This window comes from Acomys minous (assembly GCF_964271855.1).
Source record: "Acomys minous genome assembly, chromosome: 3".
In the NCBI taxonomy this organism is placed as follows: domain Eukaryota; kingdom Metazoa; phylum Chordata; class Mammalia; order Rodentia; family Muridae; genus Acomys; species Acomys minous.
In genome coordinates this window covers 27,597,694-27,617,260 of record NC_140485.1, presented here as the reverse complement: position 1 = coordinate 27,617,260, position 19,567 = coordinate 27,597,694, and the positions used below count along the sequence as shown (strand labels likewise).

Genomic DNA, 19,567 nt, shown 5'->3' with positions numbered 1-19,567 from the left:
AACAGAAAAGATGACAATAGCTTTTTTATTACCACACATTTCTGTGCATGCCTCTTCCACAAAGGCTGTAGATATTACGGAGGTAGAGCCTGGACCCCTTGCTTTCCCTTAGTGCTTTCTCTTAGGCTCACTTTTGCTTCTCTCCATCCTCAGCAATGGCAGAGGGTATTTGGGCGGTATTTATTTGAGGTAGTTTGAGATAAACTGGGTCTTCCTTTAGTAAGAGTTCACCCTGTTCCTTTTACATCATCTTCTCATAAGTTGATGGATTGGTTCTATGTAATTTAAACCTTGCTCTTGAAGTGATTTTAATTTGTTCCTTTAGCTACAATGTAAAGATTCAGACAGGTAACTTATAATAACAAGAAAAAAAATCAGAGAATTTATTTTCCTGACATCCACAATTTGGTCATAAGAACTTTGACCAAGTTAATAATTTTATATAATTTGCATATATAAAATTTGCACTGAAATACCCAAAGAACAGAGCTCATTATGGATATAACTTTTATTAACATGATATCCCTGAGAGGCAGACTAGGTATAAACATTATTCTGCTTTACAGGAAGAGAACAAGAAGCAGTTGAACATACACACAAAACACTTGGAACCATCTGTTTGCTAATACTCTAATGCTTTTTCCACAGTACTATATATAGACAGATTAATACTAAAGATAATAATCCCATTTTCCTTAACATTGCAGCTCACTTCCAAAGCCATCTCAGAACCCAAGGCTCTGCTTTATACAAGGGTTTCTTGTGTTGTGCAGCATAATTGAGATACCATTTTCCTTTAATTGCTATGTTAGTTCTTTGTTAAGAATTCCTCCACACCAGAACCCTAATTAATTACTCATCCTAATAAATTTTAGAATAGTCTATAGCCTAACTACTATCTCAGATCTTAACCTAGCCATGGGTATCTAATAAATGTGAAACATAAAAATTAGCTCTCCCAGGTCTTGGCCATCTGGCTGTGGTCATCTTTTCTCTGACCTGCTCATCAAAGTATCTTCAATAGATAGTAATTTTTGATGTTTATCTCCCAAAGGAGCTAGTCTGCTAAAACCCATTTTTCCCAGAGCCACGCTGCTATGCTGCCATCAGTAAGCACAGCACAGCACAACTCAGGGTCTCCCTCTAGCCTTCCCTGTCTCTGCTGAGTCTCTGCCTGCTGCACAGCTGTGTCATGGGGTCAAGATGTTTCTCCTGCTTCAAGCTTTAGTGCACTTTACATCTTTCATCCTTTGCCTTGCTGCTCTCCCATTTCTCACTCGCCCAGCATCAAGTTTACAACTAGTTTTGGAAGGTCTGTCCTACTCTAATTTACTTTCCTCCCTTTGAATGCTTACTGTTTCCTGAAAGAAATACTTTCCAGATTTTTTTTTCAGAGCAAGTTATATTAAAATCTATGTCTTGCGTAGTAATATTACTAAGCTTACTAGATTTCTTTAAAAACACTCGCCACCTGTTGTGGTTACGCACACCTCACCTTTAATCCTAGCACTCTGAAGACTGAAGCATCAGGATCTCTGTGAATTCCAGGCCATTGTAATCTCTGTGGGGAGTTCCAGGTCAGCCAGGTCTACATAGTGAGACCTTGTCTTTAAAAAATAATAAATGTTGCAACTATATATTTGTGCCTATCTGTCCGTGTATTATCTGTTTTCCAGTGTAAGGACAAGGGTAGGGCCTTTCACTTGTACTGTACAGGGCTTATCATACGACTATGAATATATGGGAATTAATTCAATACCATTCAATTGTGAAAACCCATAATTTTGTGTTTAAATAGATATTCTTATTGAGAGAGAGAGAGAGAGAGAGAGAGAGAGAGAGAGAGAGAGAATGTGTGTGTGTGTGTGTGTGTGTGTGTGTGTGTGTGTGTGTGTGTGTAGACTAGTAGCTCTACCATCTTCCCTGTCAGGAAAAGTAAAGTGTGTTCTACCTATACTTGGGAAAATGGAAGTGGTTTTGCTCCTTGCAATTAGTATTGAGTACCCATAGGCTACATAACACTGTCCTTGGTATGTGGAGTGTAGGAAAAAGAGATGACTTCTCTTGGCAGCTTTAACTGCTTTTTCTACCACTACATCTCTAGTTTGCTCTTTTGGCTTCTAATCCATAAGGGACAGATGAAATTTAGATGAAGAGGAGGATGAAGAAAGGAGGGAAAAGAAAAGAGAAAAATCAAACAAGATGCTGTAAATGCAGGATATTCTATTATAACCCTGTAGAATATGGAAGAAACTAAAAAATTCAGTGTTTATAGAAGGCTTACATTGTTTACCTGACTATCTGCACATACACCCATACTTGTGTGGGGGGGTGTAGAGAGAGAGAGAGAGACAGACAGACAGACAGACACCCTGACCGGCATTTGTGGCGGAGAGGACAGAAGAAGGCTACAGGTTTGGAGCAGGAGCACACGTGGATCAGGGAGACGACCAGCATACAGGCCGGACCAGCGTCCAGGCCAGAGACACCTAGGGATCCGTCCCGTGGAACAGAAGGTTTACTCTTGTTTCCCTTTAACCTTTTTTCCCTCTTGTATAGGATAGTTGGGTTGTATAATAAAGTATAATTGTTAAGAAATAGAGCCAACAAGAGAGAGAGAGACAGACAGACAGACAGACAGACATGCTCACTCAGGTTGGAACTTGGAACCCAGGGCCTTGTGCATACTAGGCAAGTGCTCCACCACTGAGCTACATCCCCAACCCCAGATTAATGGAAACAGATAGAACCACAATGGACTTTAAACTCTCTCTTAAGATAAGTGAAGACTACACAGGTTTAAGTGACCAGGATGGCCCAACTAATGAGCAAAGTCTCACAGCTTCTTGAAAAACTGCTGCTGGGTTTTCTAGTTGAATGACAGGCTGAGTGAAGGCTATGCAGGAGATCCACGGGGTGGATATGCTACCACATCCTCGCTACGGACAACATGGGCAGGGAGAAGGTTGAGGTATTACCATCAGTTCAAACCAAAATCTACTGTGTATCTTAAAACCACAGACATTTGCCTTGCTTATATCTGGGAAGCATAAGAAACAAACAGTGGCAAAAAATCCTGAGGAGTGCTTCCTAAGCCAGCAGGCACAAAGCAGGCGAGGACTTCCCAAACAGTACATAGCTGAGGCCCTTCCTCGGGAGCTTACTTAAGCCCTGGCTGTGACAGCAGCTTTTCTCGGGTATGGATCTCTCGGTGTTTATTAAGGGCAGAGCTCTTACTGAAGCACTTGCCACAATCATGGCATCCATAGGGCTTCTCTCCTGTGTGAGTTCTATGATGTGCACGTAAGTCAGAACTCTTACTAAAACTCTTACCACAGTCAGAACACACGTGCGGGCGCTCTCCTGTGTGTATCCTCCTGTGTGCATTGAAATGAGAACTGTTATTGAAGCTTTTCCCACACTCCCCACACTGATAAGGCTTTTCTCCTGTATGGGTTCTTTGGTGAATTATAAGGCTTGAGCTCTGATTGAAGCGTTTTCCACACTCCCCACACTGATAAGGTTTTTCTCCTGTGTGGATTCTCCGATGGGTAATGAAATTGGAACTGTCACGGAAACCTTTCCCACAGTCAAGACACTTGTAAGGTTTTTCTCCAGTGTGGATTCTTCGGTGCCTGATGAGGCGTGCACTCCGACTGAAGCTCTTCCCACAGTCTGCACATTTATATGGACTCTCTACCTGATTCACGAGACGGGACTTAGAGCCAAAGTTTTTGCCACATCTGAGATATTTATAGGGTCTATCTCCCAAGCCTGGGCTCTGGTAAGTCAGGACTTTACCTATATTCTTCTCTGGAAGTGCCAGCTTTCTTTTTTTCTCGCTTTGCGTCTTTTCCCACTGGCTTTCTGATAAACATGCTTTCTTATTAGCTTTACCGTGATTAACATGACGGGTAATTTTCCTTTCAGACCTTGCAAGTAATGTCCTATGCAGCCTCACTTCCTCAGAAATATCTCGTTTTGGATTCTCTTCATTATCAAATCCAGCCTCGAAACCTAATACAAGAACACAATTTGAATAGTCACTCATTGCCTTAATTATTTGTACCACAACAAAGCAAACCTGAGAGAAACAAGCATTACATTACATTACATTAGATGATTACTAATAAATGGTCAGTTCCACATTTTGAATTCCTAAGGTGTAGGATGGGGAGGGGCAAAATGGCTCAGCAGAGGAAGGTGCTGGCTGCTCAGTCTGATAACCTGAGTTCAATTCCTGGATCCCACAAGGGAATGAGAGAAACAACTCCATGAATTATCTGACGACCTCCGCACATGTGCTATGTGTATGTGCCCCTAAATAAATAAAAGTAAGACACACGGGAGATGCGAGAGATGACTCAGAGGTCAAAGACATGTACTGGTTTTCAGAGAACCTGAGTTCCGTTTCCAGCACTGATAGCAGGTGGGCTCACAGCTACCTGTTACTCCAGCTCCAGGAAATTTGATGTCTCTGGCTTCCTTTGGACACATATTCTCAAACATGCACAGACATATTTTTTTAAGGTAAGCGGGCATGGTGGCGCACGCCTTTAATCCCAGCACTCAGGAGGCAGAGGCAGGCGGATCGCTGTGAGTTCTAGGCCAGCCTGGTCTACAAAGCGAGTCCAGGACAGCCAAGGGTACACAGAGAGACCCTGTCTCGAAAAAGCAAAAAGTTTTTTAAGGTATTTGAAAAAATTTTAAATGGGGTCTGGCGGTACACACTTTAATCCTAGCACTTGGGAGGAAGAAGCAGGCAGATGGATTTCTATGAGTTTAAAGCCAGCCTGGTCTACAAAGCAAGGTCCAGGCCAGCCAGGGCTGCATAGTGAGACCCTGTCTCAAATAATAGTAAAAAAAATTAGGAAAACTCTTGTCTCCAAATTGCTATTTATATTAGAATTACTAAAGTTCCAGTATTTTAATTTCCTATGTAGGACTTATCAAGCCTTTCATCTATATCTGAATAGCCAGTATCTGCTGAGAAACTCAGAGCAGCAAGAAGTCACCAGAAGATAATTTCTGTGTTTACCAAAAGACACTTTGCACACCGTCATTCTGCCATCTCTCAGCCACACCATGGTCTCATCAATTGCCAGTGATTAACAGGATTAAAAGAAACGCCCAGGAACACTTCCTGGGAAATTTCTATATCCAGAAATAGTTTTGGTAAGTCTCCTTACATTCCAGTATATGAGGGGGGGAAGGCAGAGAAGAAAAAAAATACTTAGCATCTTTTAAAAAACAAAGGACCTCAAACGAGAAAAGCTCCACTAGAAATTCTCCATAACCTAAATGTTGAAGAAAATATATAATTTAGCCCAATTAAGCACAATTTTAACATTCTAAAAAGCACATGCCAAACCTCTCATCCTAAACTACGAGAATTTGCACTCATTCATGTGTTTCAGGCTAACTTTGGACCCTGAGTTCCCTAAATCTACACGCAAAAGAATACTGAGCGTCAGCCTGTGTGTGTCTTCCCTAGAAGCTTAACACTTGTGAGGTTGTCCATAAAATACAAATTTTCTGGATTGACTGAGATTTTAGAATCCTTAATATGGATTGTGCAGTGCCAAGAGGGTTGTTTAATGTTTCCCAAATCCAGAAGTCAACATTTTTAGTAAAATATTAATGCTGATCTGAAAGATTTAAGGAAGTGAAGACTCTTGTTTGTTGAGTATCTACTATGTGCCTAGCACTGTGATGGCTGCTTCCCCAGCACCTCTGGTACACCAACCTTGTAACATAGTTTTTGTTTGACTCCCAGTATGAATGATATTAACCCGGAGCCTGGGGCATGTTGAACAAGCAAGCACTCTACCACTAGACTACGCCTCCAGCCAAAGGTCTTAATGCAGAACACATTTAGGGGTTAAGTAACTTGCACTAAATCACCTAGAAGCACATGAAAGAGACCACAAATCTAAACGCTTGCAACCATCTCAGGTGATGCTGTCGTCTGATAAAAGGGGCCACATCAATAATTTACATCTTCTCACTAAGCTGTTTTGATAGGAAACATGGGGAAAAAAAGATAGGTACTCAGGAAAGCTGGGTACAGACGCCAGCTCTCAATCTCTGGGTTTTTCCCTTAAGTCCTATAGCTTCCCTTTTGCTATTTATACCATAAGAACTACAAGAATCTGAAGTGGGCATGGAAGCACACATCGGTAATACCACCACTTAGGAAGTAGAGACAGAAGGGTCAGGAGGGTAAGGCCATCGCTGACCATGCACTGTCGGAGTGATGTTTTTGTTCACTGTGTGAAGGTTGTGCTTGTATACTCAAATGCTGATTTCTGCACCAGCAGAGAGCTGAGTACAGACTGGACCTTGGTATTGTTAAGCATCACCTGTCTTGGTGTTTTGTAAACATTACTCTCCATCACCTTCTGATTGGTTCATTAAAGAGCTGACCAGCCTACAGCAAAGGCAGGAAAGAACAGGCAGGATTTCGGAGAAAGAAAGAACTCTGGGAAAGAAAGGGGGAAAGGATTCTCCCATGAGACACGGAGAAAGTCAGGTGTAGGAAGAGGTACAGAACCACATAGTAGGACATAGATTAAACAGATTAATTTAAGTAAAGAGCTGGTTGGGAAGCAAGCCTAAGTCAAAGCCCAAACGCTATTATAAATATGTCTCTGTGTCATTATTCAGAGCTGGGGTGGACATAGAAAGTCGGACCAGTTACAATGCACTGAGTTCAGGGCCATCTCACCTACGTGAAATGCTATCTCAAAAAGTAGAAATAAAGAACCTTACCGTGGGGGCTCTGGAATAAGACCGGGGCACGGGTTGTAACAGCCCCTGGAGGTAGCTCAGTGTAGTCTTCATCATCATCTGAATCTTCTGAGTCCTCAGCTTGCTGCTCAGTTTCAGCCTCACTGGTTCCCTGGAGGCAGCAAGAAGCTGTTTCTTTTTCCTGGTCATCACTAGGTGGAGCAGCAACCCGGGCACTCACCAAAGCATCCATTTCTTCAAAGAAGGGGCAGGTTTCTGGTGCTCGGCCCTTCTTGACTTTCCGATAGCTGGCTTGTAGGCTTTTAAATTTGGTCCGACATTGCTCTGGGGTCCTAAGGAAGCCACAGTCCCACAACTTCTCAGCAACTGCTCCATATAACTGGCTGTTGCGGTGACAGTTCTGGAGGGCTTTGTAGAACTGAGTCTCACTAAGAATTGCAAGGTAAGTCTTGGTTTCCTCATAGCCCCAGTGTACACCTGCACCAGAAGAGAGATTTCACCATCTCTTAAACCCAGAGCTTTAGAGCCTCAACTTTTCAGTCTTATTGCCTGCTTCAAGGAAAACCACTTAAGCTGGAGACACTAGCTCAGGGTGTACCTTAAGCTTGCATGAGGTCTGGGGATCAGTTTATAAGCAAAGGAGAGACAGAGGGAAGCCACCTAAGCTCAGGTGTCTAGATTTAAAGGGTTCATGTTCCACAGACCTATCATGCATCATACATGTTTTTGCTTCTGTATCCTTTAGTACAATTTAGTCACTTAAAAGAAGCCCTTCCACATCATCACCGGAACAGTCAGTATGCACTGTGATGTCAGGCTAATCTTCATTATCAACTTGACTAGACATACTCTGGGCATGTCTCTGAGGCTGTTTCCAGAAAGGTTTAACTAAGAGAAGACCCACCCTGAATGTGGGTGACACCATCCCATGGGCTAGGGTCCCAGACAAAAGGTAGAAGAAAGCAAGCTGAGCACCAGCATGCATCACTCTCTGCTTCCTGGCTATAGATGCAGCATAACCTGCTACTTCCTGCTCCTACAGCCATATTGAGAGTAGCTCTCAACACCACGTCTTTCCCAGCATGATGGACACACTCAAACTGTGAGCCAAAAAAAAAGACCCCTTCCTTATTTAAGTTGCCTTTGCCAGGTATTTTGTCCCAGTGGCAAGAAAAACAACCAGTATAGATAGACTAAGCACATCTGTAGAGTGTATTTCTCTTCCCATTTACTAGTTTTTCTGGAATTCTGATCTCAACTAGAAAACTCACTGGTCAGGAAAAAGACCCATAACTCCTGTCAGCCACAATGTTCCATCCCTAACCTCCCTAACTTTTCCCCATGCCTATTCTCTTCCTATAGAATGATTTCATATTTAATAGTCAAAGTGTAAACTCCAATGGGAAGCTCCATGGCTTCAGAATCAATATTCAAACTGGTTCTGGATAGTTTGGGTGGGGTTTTGTTATTGTTTTATTTTTAATTTACAAGTTCTTTAAATGAACTTCACTAAATTTTAAATAATAAGTGAAATAATAAACTAATACTCTAAGGAACCGCCTCTTTCAGAATCACACTGCTGCAAATCCCCATCACGGCCTGTCTTCATCGCTTACTGTCTCCATTAGGCAACCCCAGCCAGAGCAGAGACCTCAAGAATCTTATAATAGTCATGTACTTGACCTTCAGGGTGGAGCCCTGCAGGGGCCAGAATGAGGAAAGAGGCAAGAACAGTGCATCTTTGCCCTGGCATTACGCTGCAGGTCTCACTACAGTGCTTTTAGGAAAGGAACAGGGGATGGTTCTCCACGCTGCTGCCTGAAGGTACCCTGGGAAGGAGAGGCAAGGTTCACACTGCCCTCCTCCCATCTGAGAACACATCCTTCCACTATTTTCCATTTACTAGGAGTAAAGCGGAACAGACAAGAACCAAAAGATCTGAGGAAATATGGAAAGGCAGGAAGCGATGAGAACAAAAATAATGAAAAGTCTTTTTCTTCAGTCATGATTTATCCCCATTTTAAAATTTCACTGTTAAAAAGGAGGTGGGAAAACCGAAGTATCTTTGTAATATTTTCAGTGAACCTGATTTATAAAGCTGGCCCCACATCCAGTTCCATTGCTCCTCAAATCAAACTGTAAAAAGCCCCAAAAAGCTACTTACCACTGGGGCTTGGGAACAGCACAGATGCAGGTGAGTTGCCGGGGTCCTTGGGGGCTGCCTCCAGGCCATCACTGTCAGACCTTTCAGCCATAGCCTCCTCTCCATCCTCATGCTGCCAGGCGCTCTGCCCTGGCTCCTCAGCCTCAGTCTCACTGCTGGCCTGGCCAGCATGGGAGGCTGCCTCTTCCAGTCCATTAATGGGCAAGGCAATGACCTGGGCACTCATCAGGGCTTCCATCTCATAAAAAAAGGGGCAAGTATCAGGTGGATGACCACTCTTGACCTTCCTGTAGCTCTTCTGAAGGCCCTTGAACTTGGTCCGGCACTGTTCCAGGGTCCGGAGGAAACCATACGCACGCAGCCTCTCAGCCACAGCCCCGTACACTTGACTGTTCCTGTGGCAGTTTCGGAGAGCTTCATAAAATTCGGTCTGACTGAGAATTGCAAGGAGTGTTCTAGTCTCTTCATAACCCCAGTGCACACCCACCACCTTCTCATCATCGAAGACCCAGTGGTCCTGTTCCACCCAGCTGGTTCTCTCACTCTCGGATGGTAACGGTCTGTCTCCTGCGCTGCTGCCTTTGGGGACATCCTTCTCCTTGGAGCTGAACAGATCTGGGATCCACGGCTCCCCTTGATCCAACCTGGACACCACATCAGGTTTAGGAAATACAAATCCTGTTTGTGGGGAAGCACAAACCAAAGTATCACAGTTTGGACTGATCACAACAGCAGCAGCAAAACCCTTTCAAATCAGCCTTGCCTCTTTCTTCTTGTTTGACTTAGGGCCTCATATAGCTCAGACTAGCCAGAACGAGGCTATGGAGTGGAGGATGACCGTGGCCTTCTGATCTAAGTTGCCTCCATCTAAGTGCTAGAATTACACGTGTGTAATACCTAGCTAAGTTTCATAGGGTGCAGGGGAAAATGAGGCCTTGTGCACACTGCATTCTACAAACTGAGCTACACTCACAGCCTCTACCTAAAAGATTATAAAGGAGCCAGGCGTGGTGGCACAGCTTTAGCCCTAGCCCTTGGGAGGCAGAGGCTGGTGGATTGCTGTGAGTCTGAGGCCAGCCTGGTCTACAAAGGGCGTCCAGGACAGCCAAGGATGCACAGAGAAACCCTGCCTCAAACAAACAAAAACGATTATAAAGGCTATGTTTTTGGAAAGCTCAATGGGTTGAAGAATAGAAAAGATACAAGAAACCTCAAAAGATGAGAAAGATTCTATTTTCTGTTCTAGGAACAAGAGAAGAAAATGCTCTATTTTGTTTTTAGAGCAAATATTTCCAAGTTGTTCCCTAGCCTCACACCACTTGTTGGCAGATGGTAGCACTTTCCAATCAGTCACTCCTGCCTCCTAATTTCTTCACTCGAGTCCTGAGAATTAAATTCAGTGATTTCAAGAGTTTGGGGGGGTGAGGGTGGGGAGTGGGGGGGGCTTGTCTTCAACTTGCTTCACACTCAGTCACCAAATTCTGTTTCTCTCAGCACGTCCTCTCCATCCGTGTCCAGACCCTTAATCCTCCCTTAGCTGGCACCACAGCGGTCACTGCCCTGCTGGCTCCTCGGCTCATGTGCGATCCTGCTGAACTTTTAACCTCCGTGTCGAGCATGTTCTGTCCATTCCTGTTCCCTCAAGAACACTGAGCACCTCTATGCCTCCATTCTTCCTGTCGGCACCCACCCATCGTCTGGAAAGCCCCTTGCCAATGCCCTCAGAAAGTGCTCCCTACAGCCCCATCTTATGGCCACCCTGCCAAAGCTCCTATAGAACAACTGAGCAGTCCTTAACACTTTTTTTCCCAGATAGTTGAGTTCAGTACATATTCATAACTCACTGTATATTCTTCTTTTTTTTTTTTTTTTTTTTTTTGGTTTTTCGAGACAGGGTCTCTCTATATAGCCTTGGCTGTCCTGGACTCGATCTGTAGACCAGGCTAGCCTCGAACTCACAGCGATCCACCTGCCTCTGCCTCCCAAGTGCTGGGATTAAAGGCGTGCGCCACTACGCTCAGCTCCTCACTGTATATTCTTAAATTATATTGTAAGCTCTTTGATAGCAGGTTCTTGAACAAAACTTTTTGTGTCCATGATATATGTGGGGTACACATGCCACAGTGCATGTAGAGGTTGAGAACAACTTCATAGACTTGCTTCTACTCAGGTCACCAGGCTTATGCAGCAAGTACCATTATCAGCTGAGCCAGCTCGTTGGCCAACAGGTGCCTTCGCTGAGGTATATGTACCCTGCAGCACATGGTAGGTGTTTAAAACCTGATTAATTCTGCAGGTCCTGATACTGAGGTTGAGGTATCTCCTATGGATGACTAAAGAGCATTATCAAACTAACCAAGAATGCTATTACTGGTTATATTGGATGATAAGATCAGAATTCAAAACAACCTCAACAAGTTTTAAATAATAAACACAAAATGTAGTTCAATAAAGCACAAAGAAGAAAAACAAGTTCTACAAAATAAAGTAGAAGTGACTGGGTCGAAAGGCACTCAATAAGTACAGGAGTCCTGAGGTGACCAGGTGAGCAAAGATATAGTCGTATGCTGGGCTTTCCTGGAGGATGTTGCCAAATTCTGAAGTAAAATTCTTACTGTCTTTACATAACAGACCTCACAAGAATAATACAGATATAATTTCATTCTGCACAAGTAACATATTTAAAGAACTTCAAAGTTCCAATGTAGAGAATACCACCTTACGCCTAAAGAAAGGAGATAATAGAGGGAAAAGAAAAACAACTAAAAGGTATTTTCAGTATAGAAAAAAATGTATCTAGAAAATAAGCATCTAGCATCAAGAAGTAAAATTATTCCCAATTGTAATAAAAACTAGGCAGACTTATCAGAGGAAGAAATCTAAGAATACTTACTGTACCGGAAGGCTGAACTACCTATCTTCAGCCAGTCCAACAACCTCACATTTGACAGGTTCCCCTACTTCTGAAATTCCTTTCCCACTCTCTACTCCCAACCCTACTTCCCAACTTGGAACTCTATCTTCCCACATGAATCTACTCCTCACCGCTCCTTTGAAAAGGTTTGTGATTCTCCTCTGGGTTCGTCTGCTCCTGTAGTCCCAGGGCTGGGCTTCTGGCCCTCTCTTTCTTGGATACACCCCTGCGCTGGGGTTCCACTGACTCCTGCAGAACATTTAATAACTCCTGTGATGACTTCAGGGGTGTCATCTTCTCCGAGTGCATTTCCTGCCCCTTCACAGAGACTGTGACCTAGAAACAACCCCCCAATAATTGTCAAGGTCATAACAAGGGGCATTCCTAGAGGAGATAATTTAATATCCCCAAAGAGACCATCCTCTGAGGCAAGGGCAGAGTGTAGGGGTGGGAAGGTTAGGAGAACCAAGCGTTTATTCCATTAGCTTAGAGCGGCTGGACCTATAGAAACCCAAATACCAGCAGGAGAAAACGTTTCCATTTCTTAAGAAACTGAATTGAAAGAGTTACTCTAACAGTAGGCGAAGGTACACATACCCAAATGACATCTCCAGACAAACCAACCCAACCCGAAAAAGCAACCCTTCCAGACCACAACCATAGAAATCATCAAGCCTCCTTCCGCCTGACTGATCTTAACTCTATCCTTGCCTCTGTCTTCCCAGCCCCACGCTTCTGAACTCCTCCTCCTTCTCACCGAATGCCCAGGTCTTCCAGGCTCTCTTTCTAAATCTTCCACCAGTGTCACCGCCTCCTCTCCATTTTCTGGACATTGCTTCTGTACCCAGTTCTGGATCTCCCCAGGCAGCACGGTCAGGAACTGCTCTAGCACCAACAATTCCACAATCTGTTCCTTGGTCCGCACCTCTGGCCTTAGCCATCGACAACAAAGTTCCCATAGTTGGCTGAAAGCCTCCCGAGGCCCGGCCACTTCCTGGTAATGGAATCTTCTGAAGCGCTGCCGTAAGCTTTCAGAGTTAGTGCCATTTTCTCTCAGAGTGGGTTTGGCCATCCTTGACAGCAGAAAGCACTTTCTCTCCTCTGTGTCTGAGTTCCAGGACTTGGTACACTATCTTCCCAGGCCCTTGGAGAAACACCCTGCAGGCGAGTCTCTGTAAAAGGAGTTTGTTCCTACAGTAGAGAGAAATGGCACTATCAGAGGAAGATCTTTACATTTAAAATCTTGCCAGAGCCGGCCTGACTTTCCATATGCTCCAAATGGCTTTCTGAGGCAGTAAGTACCATTTCAGAACAGCAAATCAATGAGCAAGGAGAAAATGCCCTTTCAAAATGACGTCCTAGAGCATCCCCCATGAAGTTGCAGAGAATATTGAAACTTGTCTGCTTCGCTCCCTCGTCATCTGAATCTGATCCTGTCCCAGTTCAAAGCTGTACAGTGAACTCAAACCGCATGGAATGCCGGTCGCCGGCGGAATCTAAAGCTAAGCCAACATTTGGCTGAAGACAACAGAAAGCGGTCCAGCGAGTGGTGGCTAATCTCCCCCAGAACCTCTGCGGTTCTTCCGGAAGCCCCTGCTGTCAGCCCCGCCCCTTGAACGCCAAACTACAAATTTCCAACCCGAAGCAAAGTGCAGAAGGTTGGATCTCTTGTTTTCTCCTCCTTGACGAAGAACTCAGCAAGAGTTCGGGGGCGATAGATAGGAAAGGTCACGCACCGAGGAAGCTGACTTGGGCTTCTAAATTGGCCTTGGGAAAGAGTTACAGGAGTTAGTGAAGCGAGAGAGCCCGAGAGGCGGCAGTAGTGGTTCTCCTGAGAGCGAGGCCCATGCTGGCCACTGCTGGGCCAGTTCGTGGGCTTCGAGCGCTACTCCACAGCGGCGGCTGTCAAGTTCCGGCCTCTTTGTTTCCTTCCCCCTCCGGCCGGGTCACTCTGGGAGACTTCGTGCAGTCGGTCAAAGTGCTACAGACCCTGCCAAGGTGTCCTGAGGACCCCTCTGGCCCACGCCTGGCCGCGTCTCTCTCATCCAGCTGGTCAGCTCAATCGTATCCCTTTTTCTGAGCCAGCATCACCCAATCGGGTCAAGTTAGACCAGCCTCGCCCGCTACCAACCCCAGCCCCCGGCTCTCAAGGCGGAAGTCCGAGCCAGCCACTCCGGGCACCCAGGGCGCGTGCGCAGTAGCACCGGCGCCCTCTGGCAGCTCCGCGGTGGGAGCCTCTGAGCCGCGCGCACTTCCGGGACGCGGCGCGCGCCCTGTGGAAGCTCCTCGCGCGGTGGTTTCGGGACGAGCGATTGAGCTGGGTGCGAGTGGGCGCCCGCAGGGGCGCTGAAAGAAAAGTAGATCTAGGGACTCCGGGGCCGCCCCAGAGATGATTCACGAACTGCTCTTTGCCCTGAGTGGGTACCCGGGGTCCATTTTCACCTGGAACAAGCGGAGCGGCCTGCAGGTACGCAGGGTCAGAGGCGGGCCTGCTGTTGGAGCTGCTGCAGAGGGGCGGACCCGTGGGAGGACCCGTGGGAGGCCGAGTGACTGCGCCCGCGAGCTGTGAAAACCCAGGGCCAACCGGATTTAGCTCCGCCTGTGTGTATGGGGTGGGGGGGGGAACCAGAGGGGGTGAACCCGGCCCTGCGGTCCCCAGACTCCTGCTGGGGAACTCTACTTTTTACAGCCTATAAATTTACTGTTAAACCTGGTGCGTTGGCGCAAGCCTGTAATTCCAGTACTCGGGGAGGAAGAGGCAGGCGGATCTATGTGAGTTCGAGGTCAGCCTGGTCTACAAATCGAATCGCTTCCAGGACAGCCAGGGCTGTTAAACAGAGAAACTGTCTAAGAAAAAAAAAGAAAAAAGAAAAAGAAAATTACTGTTAAACTGTATCTGGAATTAGATGCTAGTTTATTACTAAAAAGAGAATATACTACGTATTCACGCTTGCATTTTTTCAAACTGATTTTTGAAAGTGGTGGAAATACAAAGAGCTCAAGACACTGTAAACACTCAGTAAATTGTGTTGGATGAAAAAACGAATTTGTAAGCGTACGGTGTTGCCCTCCTTTTTTCAGAAATTTCTGTACCAGGTGAAAAACTTGAAAGAGGTTTTCTGTAATCAGAAAAGGGATGTATTGTTTAGTTTCTCTCTCTGTTTCTGTCTCTCTGTCTTCCCCCCTCTCTCCTCCCCACGCTATCAACTTGACAAAAACTAAAGTTATCCAAGAAAAGGGAAACTGAATTGAGAAAATGTCCTTGTCATACTGGCCTGTGGAATCTGTAAGAAAGCAGGCTGTTGCACCCAGGTGGAGCAAGCCAATAGGCAGCGCTCCTCCGCGGTCTCTGCTTCCATCTCTGCTGAAGTAGACCCTGTCCTCCCCAAGTGTTTTGCTCGTGGTGTTTTGTCGCAGCAACAGAAGCCTAACTAGGCGTGGGAGGCTGTGTACTATAGTGCAGTGTGCATTAGATCATTGAATCCTTGCGACAATCCAGGTTCAGAAAGTTAACTCCCAGGGTCACGTGACTGCAATTAGCATACCTTCTTAGTCTTGAACTGAGGTCTGTCTGGTTGCACCATCAGAACTGTTAGCATACTCTGCTTCTAGTAATGGTGTCTGGTGCTCTCAGGAACTTAAGTATTGCTCGTCCCAGCTTGCAAATGCACAAAGCTAAAGCTTGGCGAACTTTATGCTGCCTAGGAATTAAGATCTGATCACAGTGTGGTGTCTGTTCATAGCGGTACTGGCAGCTTAGGCCTTGGATGATCAGGAAGGTCCTTTCTTCATCCCTAAAACACGTAAATTGAATAGAGTTCTCTTGCTCCATATAGATTTGAATTGGAGGTTTAAAATTTTGTATGTATATCTTTGAAGACTGACACATTGCCAGTCGTGGAGGAGGAAAATGTCCAGCACTTGGGGGTTCTTGACAGAAATTTGAAATAAAAGTAAATGACAGGCTGTGGCACACGCCTCCTCTTTCCTTTTCCTTTGCTAGAAAGGCTTGAAGCAGACGTTTTCACCCTCTCACTCCTGAGGCCTCAGCTCTGAAGTCGTTTCTTTGGAAGAGCTTTGTGGTCACGCCTTCCCTATTCTTCACTTGTGCCTTTATTCTTTATAACTGCAGTTTTCTTCCTTTCTCAGGCTTTGCACAATGAGCTCATCAGTTGTTCTTGCTGCCATGTGTTAAACGGTGTTTCTTCTGCAGGGATGGCCCTTAGTGGTGAAGACCACAGTGGTTTTCATTTACCTATAGCACTTAACAGTGTCTGCCACATAGCAGATGTTCATATATTTGTGGAAAAAGACAAAAACAAGCAAACAACAACAACAAAACCCCCAGCAAGTACTACATGCTTTCTATAGAACAGTTTTCACATTTGATTAAAAGAGCTATGGTCTACATACCACATGTATGTCTGGTGCCCATTGAGTGCAGAAGAGGGCATCAGGTCACTGGACTTAACGACAGTTGGTATGCCTCCATGTGGGTGCTGGAAGTTTAACCTGGATCCTCTGGAAGAGCAGCCAGTGCTCTTAACTGCTGAGGCATCTCGCCAGCTCCCTAATGCAGGATTTTTCATCTTCTTTCTTTCTTTCTTTTTCTTTTATATTTACTTATACACAGTAAACTTCCTGCATGTGAGCCAGCAGGCTAGAAGGCACTAGATCTCATAGATAGTTGTGAGTCACCATGTGGTTGCTGGGAAATGAACTCAAGACCTTTGCTAGAACAGCCAGTGCTGTTAACCTCTGAGCCATCTCTCCAGGCCTGATTTTTCATCTTTTGTATTGTAGACAATTTAAATGGGATAGTTCTGGTTGTGTGGGGAGGAGGCTGTCTGTGCATGGCATAATGTTAAATAGCATTTGTAGTGTCTTGTAGATAACAGTGTCATCCCTTCAATTGTGACAACCAAAAGTAGTTTCAGTCATTGCCGAATGCCCCCTGGAACAAAACTACCCCGTGAGAAGCCCAGATGTAGCATGATATTGAATGTTTTGCTGAAACTAAATTGGTAACTTTGAGTTTAATAGACTGACTTGGAGTCTGTAATCCCAGCCTGTAGGAAGCTGAGGCAGGATGGTTGCTGTGATTCAGAATGGAGAGCAGAGAAGGCAGAGGAAAAAAGAATGTCTGCCTCCCTAAGTATGTAATATAAAATGGCAACATGTCACAGAGTGTGTGTAGAGGTCAACTTCGTGGAGTCACTGCTCTTTCTCCACCTTTATGTAGGTTCCAGGGATTAAAGTCAGATCTTCAGGTTTGTGCAGCAATGCCTGACCCTCTGAGCCGTTTCGTAGCCCTTAAACCTAAACTTTTCTAAAACTGTCAACAAGAAGTCTTGAAATGTCTTGTTAGTAATAAAAGGCACTTATATGTATTGAGCACTCACTGTCTGATTAACACACGTCCTTTACAGATAAATGTCTAATCATCTCTCCACTTCTTACATATGAAAGCTAAGACATTGATTGAGAGGTGCCTACGCTTTCAAGCAAGGCATAGTTTGAAGATAGGAGCCAAGCAAATCTTTTCCCTGTCCTCTTTGTCTCTTCTCTCTCTCTCTCTCTCTCTCTCTCTCTCTCTCTCTTTCACTTTCTCTCTCTCTCTCTCTCTCCCTGCTCTCCCTCCCCCACCCTCTGTGTGTGTGTGTGTGTGTGTGTGTGTGTGTGTGTGTGTGTGTGTGTGTGTGTGTAGATCAGAGGACAGGACAACTTGGAGGATACTCCTATTGTGTGAGTCCTAGAACTCAAACTCAGGTTGTCAGGCTTGGTGAGAAGCATCTTTATCCATTGAGCCATCTTTCCAGCCCCTGTGTGTGAAGGGTTTTTTATTCTAGGTAAACTATTTTAAGAACAAGCCATTGTGTCTGGATAAGGAGCACTACCTTGTAGCAGTGTAATACTTTGTTACCAGAGTTACCAACCTGGTAACAAGGAAAGTTAAAGCCAAGGAAAACCATGGGCAACTTGAGGAAAAGAAATGGAAAAGAAAATGTAAACATTTTACACCACAAAGAGTCTTGGCTGGTGACTAACAGGCATCAACTTCCTTTATGACTGTCCCTCTTCTTGCAGGTTTCCCAGGACTTCCCATTTCTTCACCCCAGTGAGACTAGTGTTCTGAACCGCCTCTGCCGGCTCGGCACAGACTACATTCGATTCCTTGAGTTTATTGAACAGTACACAGGACATGTGCAGCAACAGGTGGGCTGCTGTTCTCTGGATGTGTGCTTCTACAGGGCAAGGATGCTTCAGACTCTCAGTGAATTCACTGAGAAATAAGTTAGGAAGTCACAGGATGCTCCTGAATTTATGAATCACTGGAAATGCCCAAAGGAAGGCAGGATCTCTGATTGATTTTCTTAAGTAACAATAACAAAAATTCTGTTCTCTATTCATGTGTCTCACATAGATTTTGCCTTGCATGACAGGAGAATTCCTACTTCTTACCTTCTGAAGGAAGTCCTAATGGTGCCTTAAAGGAAAAAAAGTAAAAAGTAAACAACAGTAACATCTTGTGACAAATGAAGACTCATTCCAGTTTCCTGTAGTGCCATAAGAGCATAGGCTGGTTGTAAACAGTCTGGGCCACGTCCACACTATGAACATTTCTCTTTAGGAACTCAGAATCCTTCTGGTAGTCTGTGTAGCATCTTCTGGCTGGCTACACTGTGCTTTCTATCCCCTGAACCTAAGCTTTTGTAACACATCTGATACTGAGTTAAGTACTCCTGTCTACCTCTCTCAGCCTGGTTGCCTAGATTTCTACCTAGCCGAAGGGGCTGGTCATCCACTATAGCTTCTACTTAACTGTTGATCATTACTTCCTCATATAAAACTGTATGAGAAGTTTTATATGAAACTGACCTGATTCACTAGGCCTTTCCCTCCAGAGAATAAATAATAAAGACAAACCCAGCTGCCTGGAAAGCAGCAAGAACCAACCAGACAACTTGAAGGACTTCTGAAAGACAAGCCATATTTTATATAACCCTTTAATGAGAATCTCACAACCCCTGGTTGGCTGTCAGGACTCATGTTTTACTTTTTTGGTTCGTGTTTTTTTTTTTTTATGTGTGTGGTTTTTTGGTTTTGTTTTTGTTTTTTTAAGGTTTACTTTTATTTCATGTATATGAGTTCTGCTTACTGCATGTATGTACACCATGCGCATGCCTTGTGCCTGCACAGGTCAAAAGGTTTCTGGATCCCCCAGGAACTGGGATGACTAAGGTTGTGAGCTCCCATGTGGGGAAGCACCGTAAGACAGAGAGTCAGCAACTCATAATGGCTTCAGGAAGTCCCGAAAACCAGATTCACTAGGCCCCTCCCTCTGAAGCAGCAGGAAAGAAGCAGAAACCAGCGTAGCTGATTAAAAGAGGCTCACACCAACTGAGCTACCTCGATAGGACACTCCAACGTGTTGAGCTGCCCATAGGCTCCGCAGGTTCTCAGCTTTGTAAGCTGTTACCCAGGCTGGGGTTTGGTGATGCAACTGTCTTTGACATTTCTGGTCTTTTCACTCATATTCCTGGTAAATAACTCTAATACAACTGATTGGTTCACCAAGTCAGACTTCAGTGGTATCTGTCCTTTGGTCTGTCATGGACTTCCCATCTGGGGTGAGTAGAGGGCATGCATGCATGCATGTCTGTCTGTTGCATTTCCTTTGGAAAAATCTTGTCACACAACAGATGCTAGGAACCAAACCCTACAATAAAAACCTTTCC

The 19,567-nt window shown here is 44.8% G+C and overlaps 2 protein-coding genes across 7 annotated transcripts in view; one reads left to right on the top strand and one right to left on the bottom strand.

The window, feature by feature from the left end:
- Nucleotides 1–353: 353 nt before the first annotated feature.
- Nucleotides 354–12,902, bottom strand: ZSCAN29 (zinc finger and SCAN domain containing 29; the record flags this gene model as incomplete). 5 transcript variants are annotated; one of them, XM_084774297.1, is made up of 5 exons in its annotated part: nucleotides 354–4,017; nucleotides 6,772–7,227; nucleotides 8,915–9,592; nucleotides 11,960–12,164; nucleotides 12,586–12,900. In XM_084774297.1, 5 exons carry the CDS (start codon nucleotides 12,898–12,900, stop codon nucleotides 3,161–3,163), a joined length of 2,511 nt encoding a protein of 836 aa, XP_084630423.1. The 5 variants fall into 5 exon arrangements, with proteins under 5 accessions (XP_084630423.1, XP_084630424.1, XP_084630426.1 ...); XM_084774298.1 differs by having other exon boundaries at nucleotides 11,960–12,077; XM_084774300.1 differs by lacking the exon at nucleotides 12,586–12,900 and adding an exon at nucleotides 12,426–12,570.
- Nucleotides 12,903–14,073: 1,171 nt separating this feature from the next.
- TUBGCP4 (tubulin gamma complex component 4) overlaps nucleotides 14,074–19,567 on the top strand; it is a 30,486-nt gene continuing 24,992 nt past the window's right edge. The window contains exons 1-2 of one of the 2 annotated variants that reach the window (XM_084774304.1): nucleotides 14,074–14,295; nucleotides 17,916–18,044. In XM_084774304.1, coding sequence (XP_084630430.1) covers nucleotides 14,218–14,295; nucleotides 17,916–18,044 — 207 coding nt within the window. In that variant the 5' untranslated portion in view covers nucleotides 14,074–14,217. The remainder of the gene's footprint in view (nucleotides 14,296–17,915; nucleotides 18,045–19,567) is intronic. The other variant, XM_084774303.1, reaches the window with a different exon arrangement.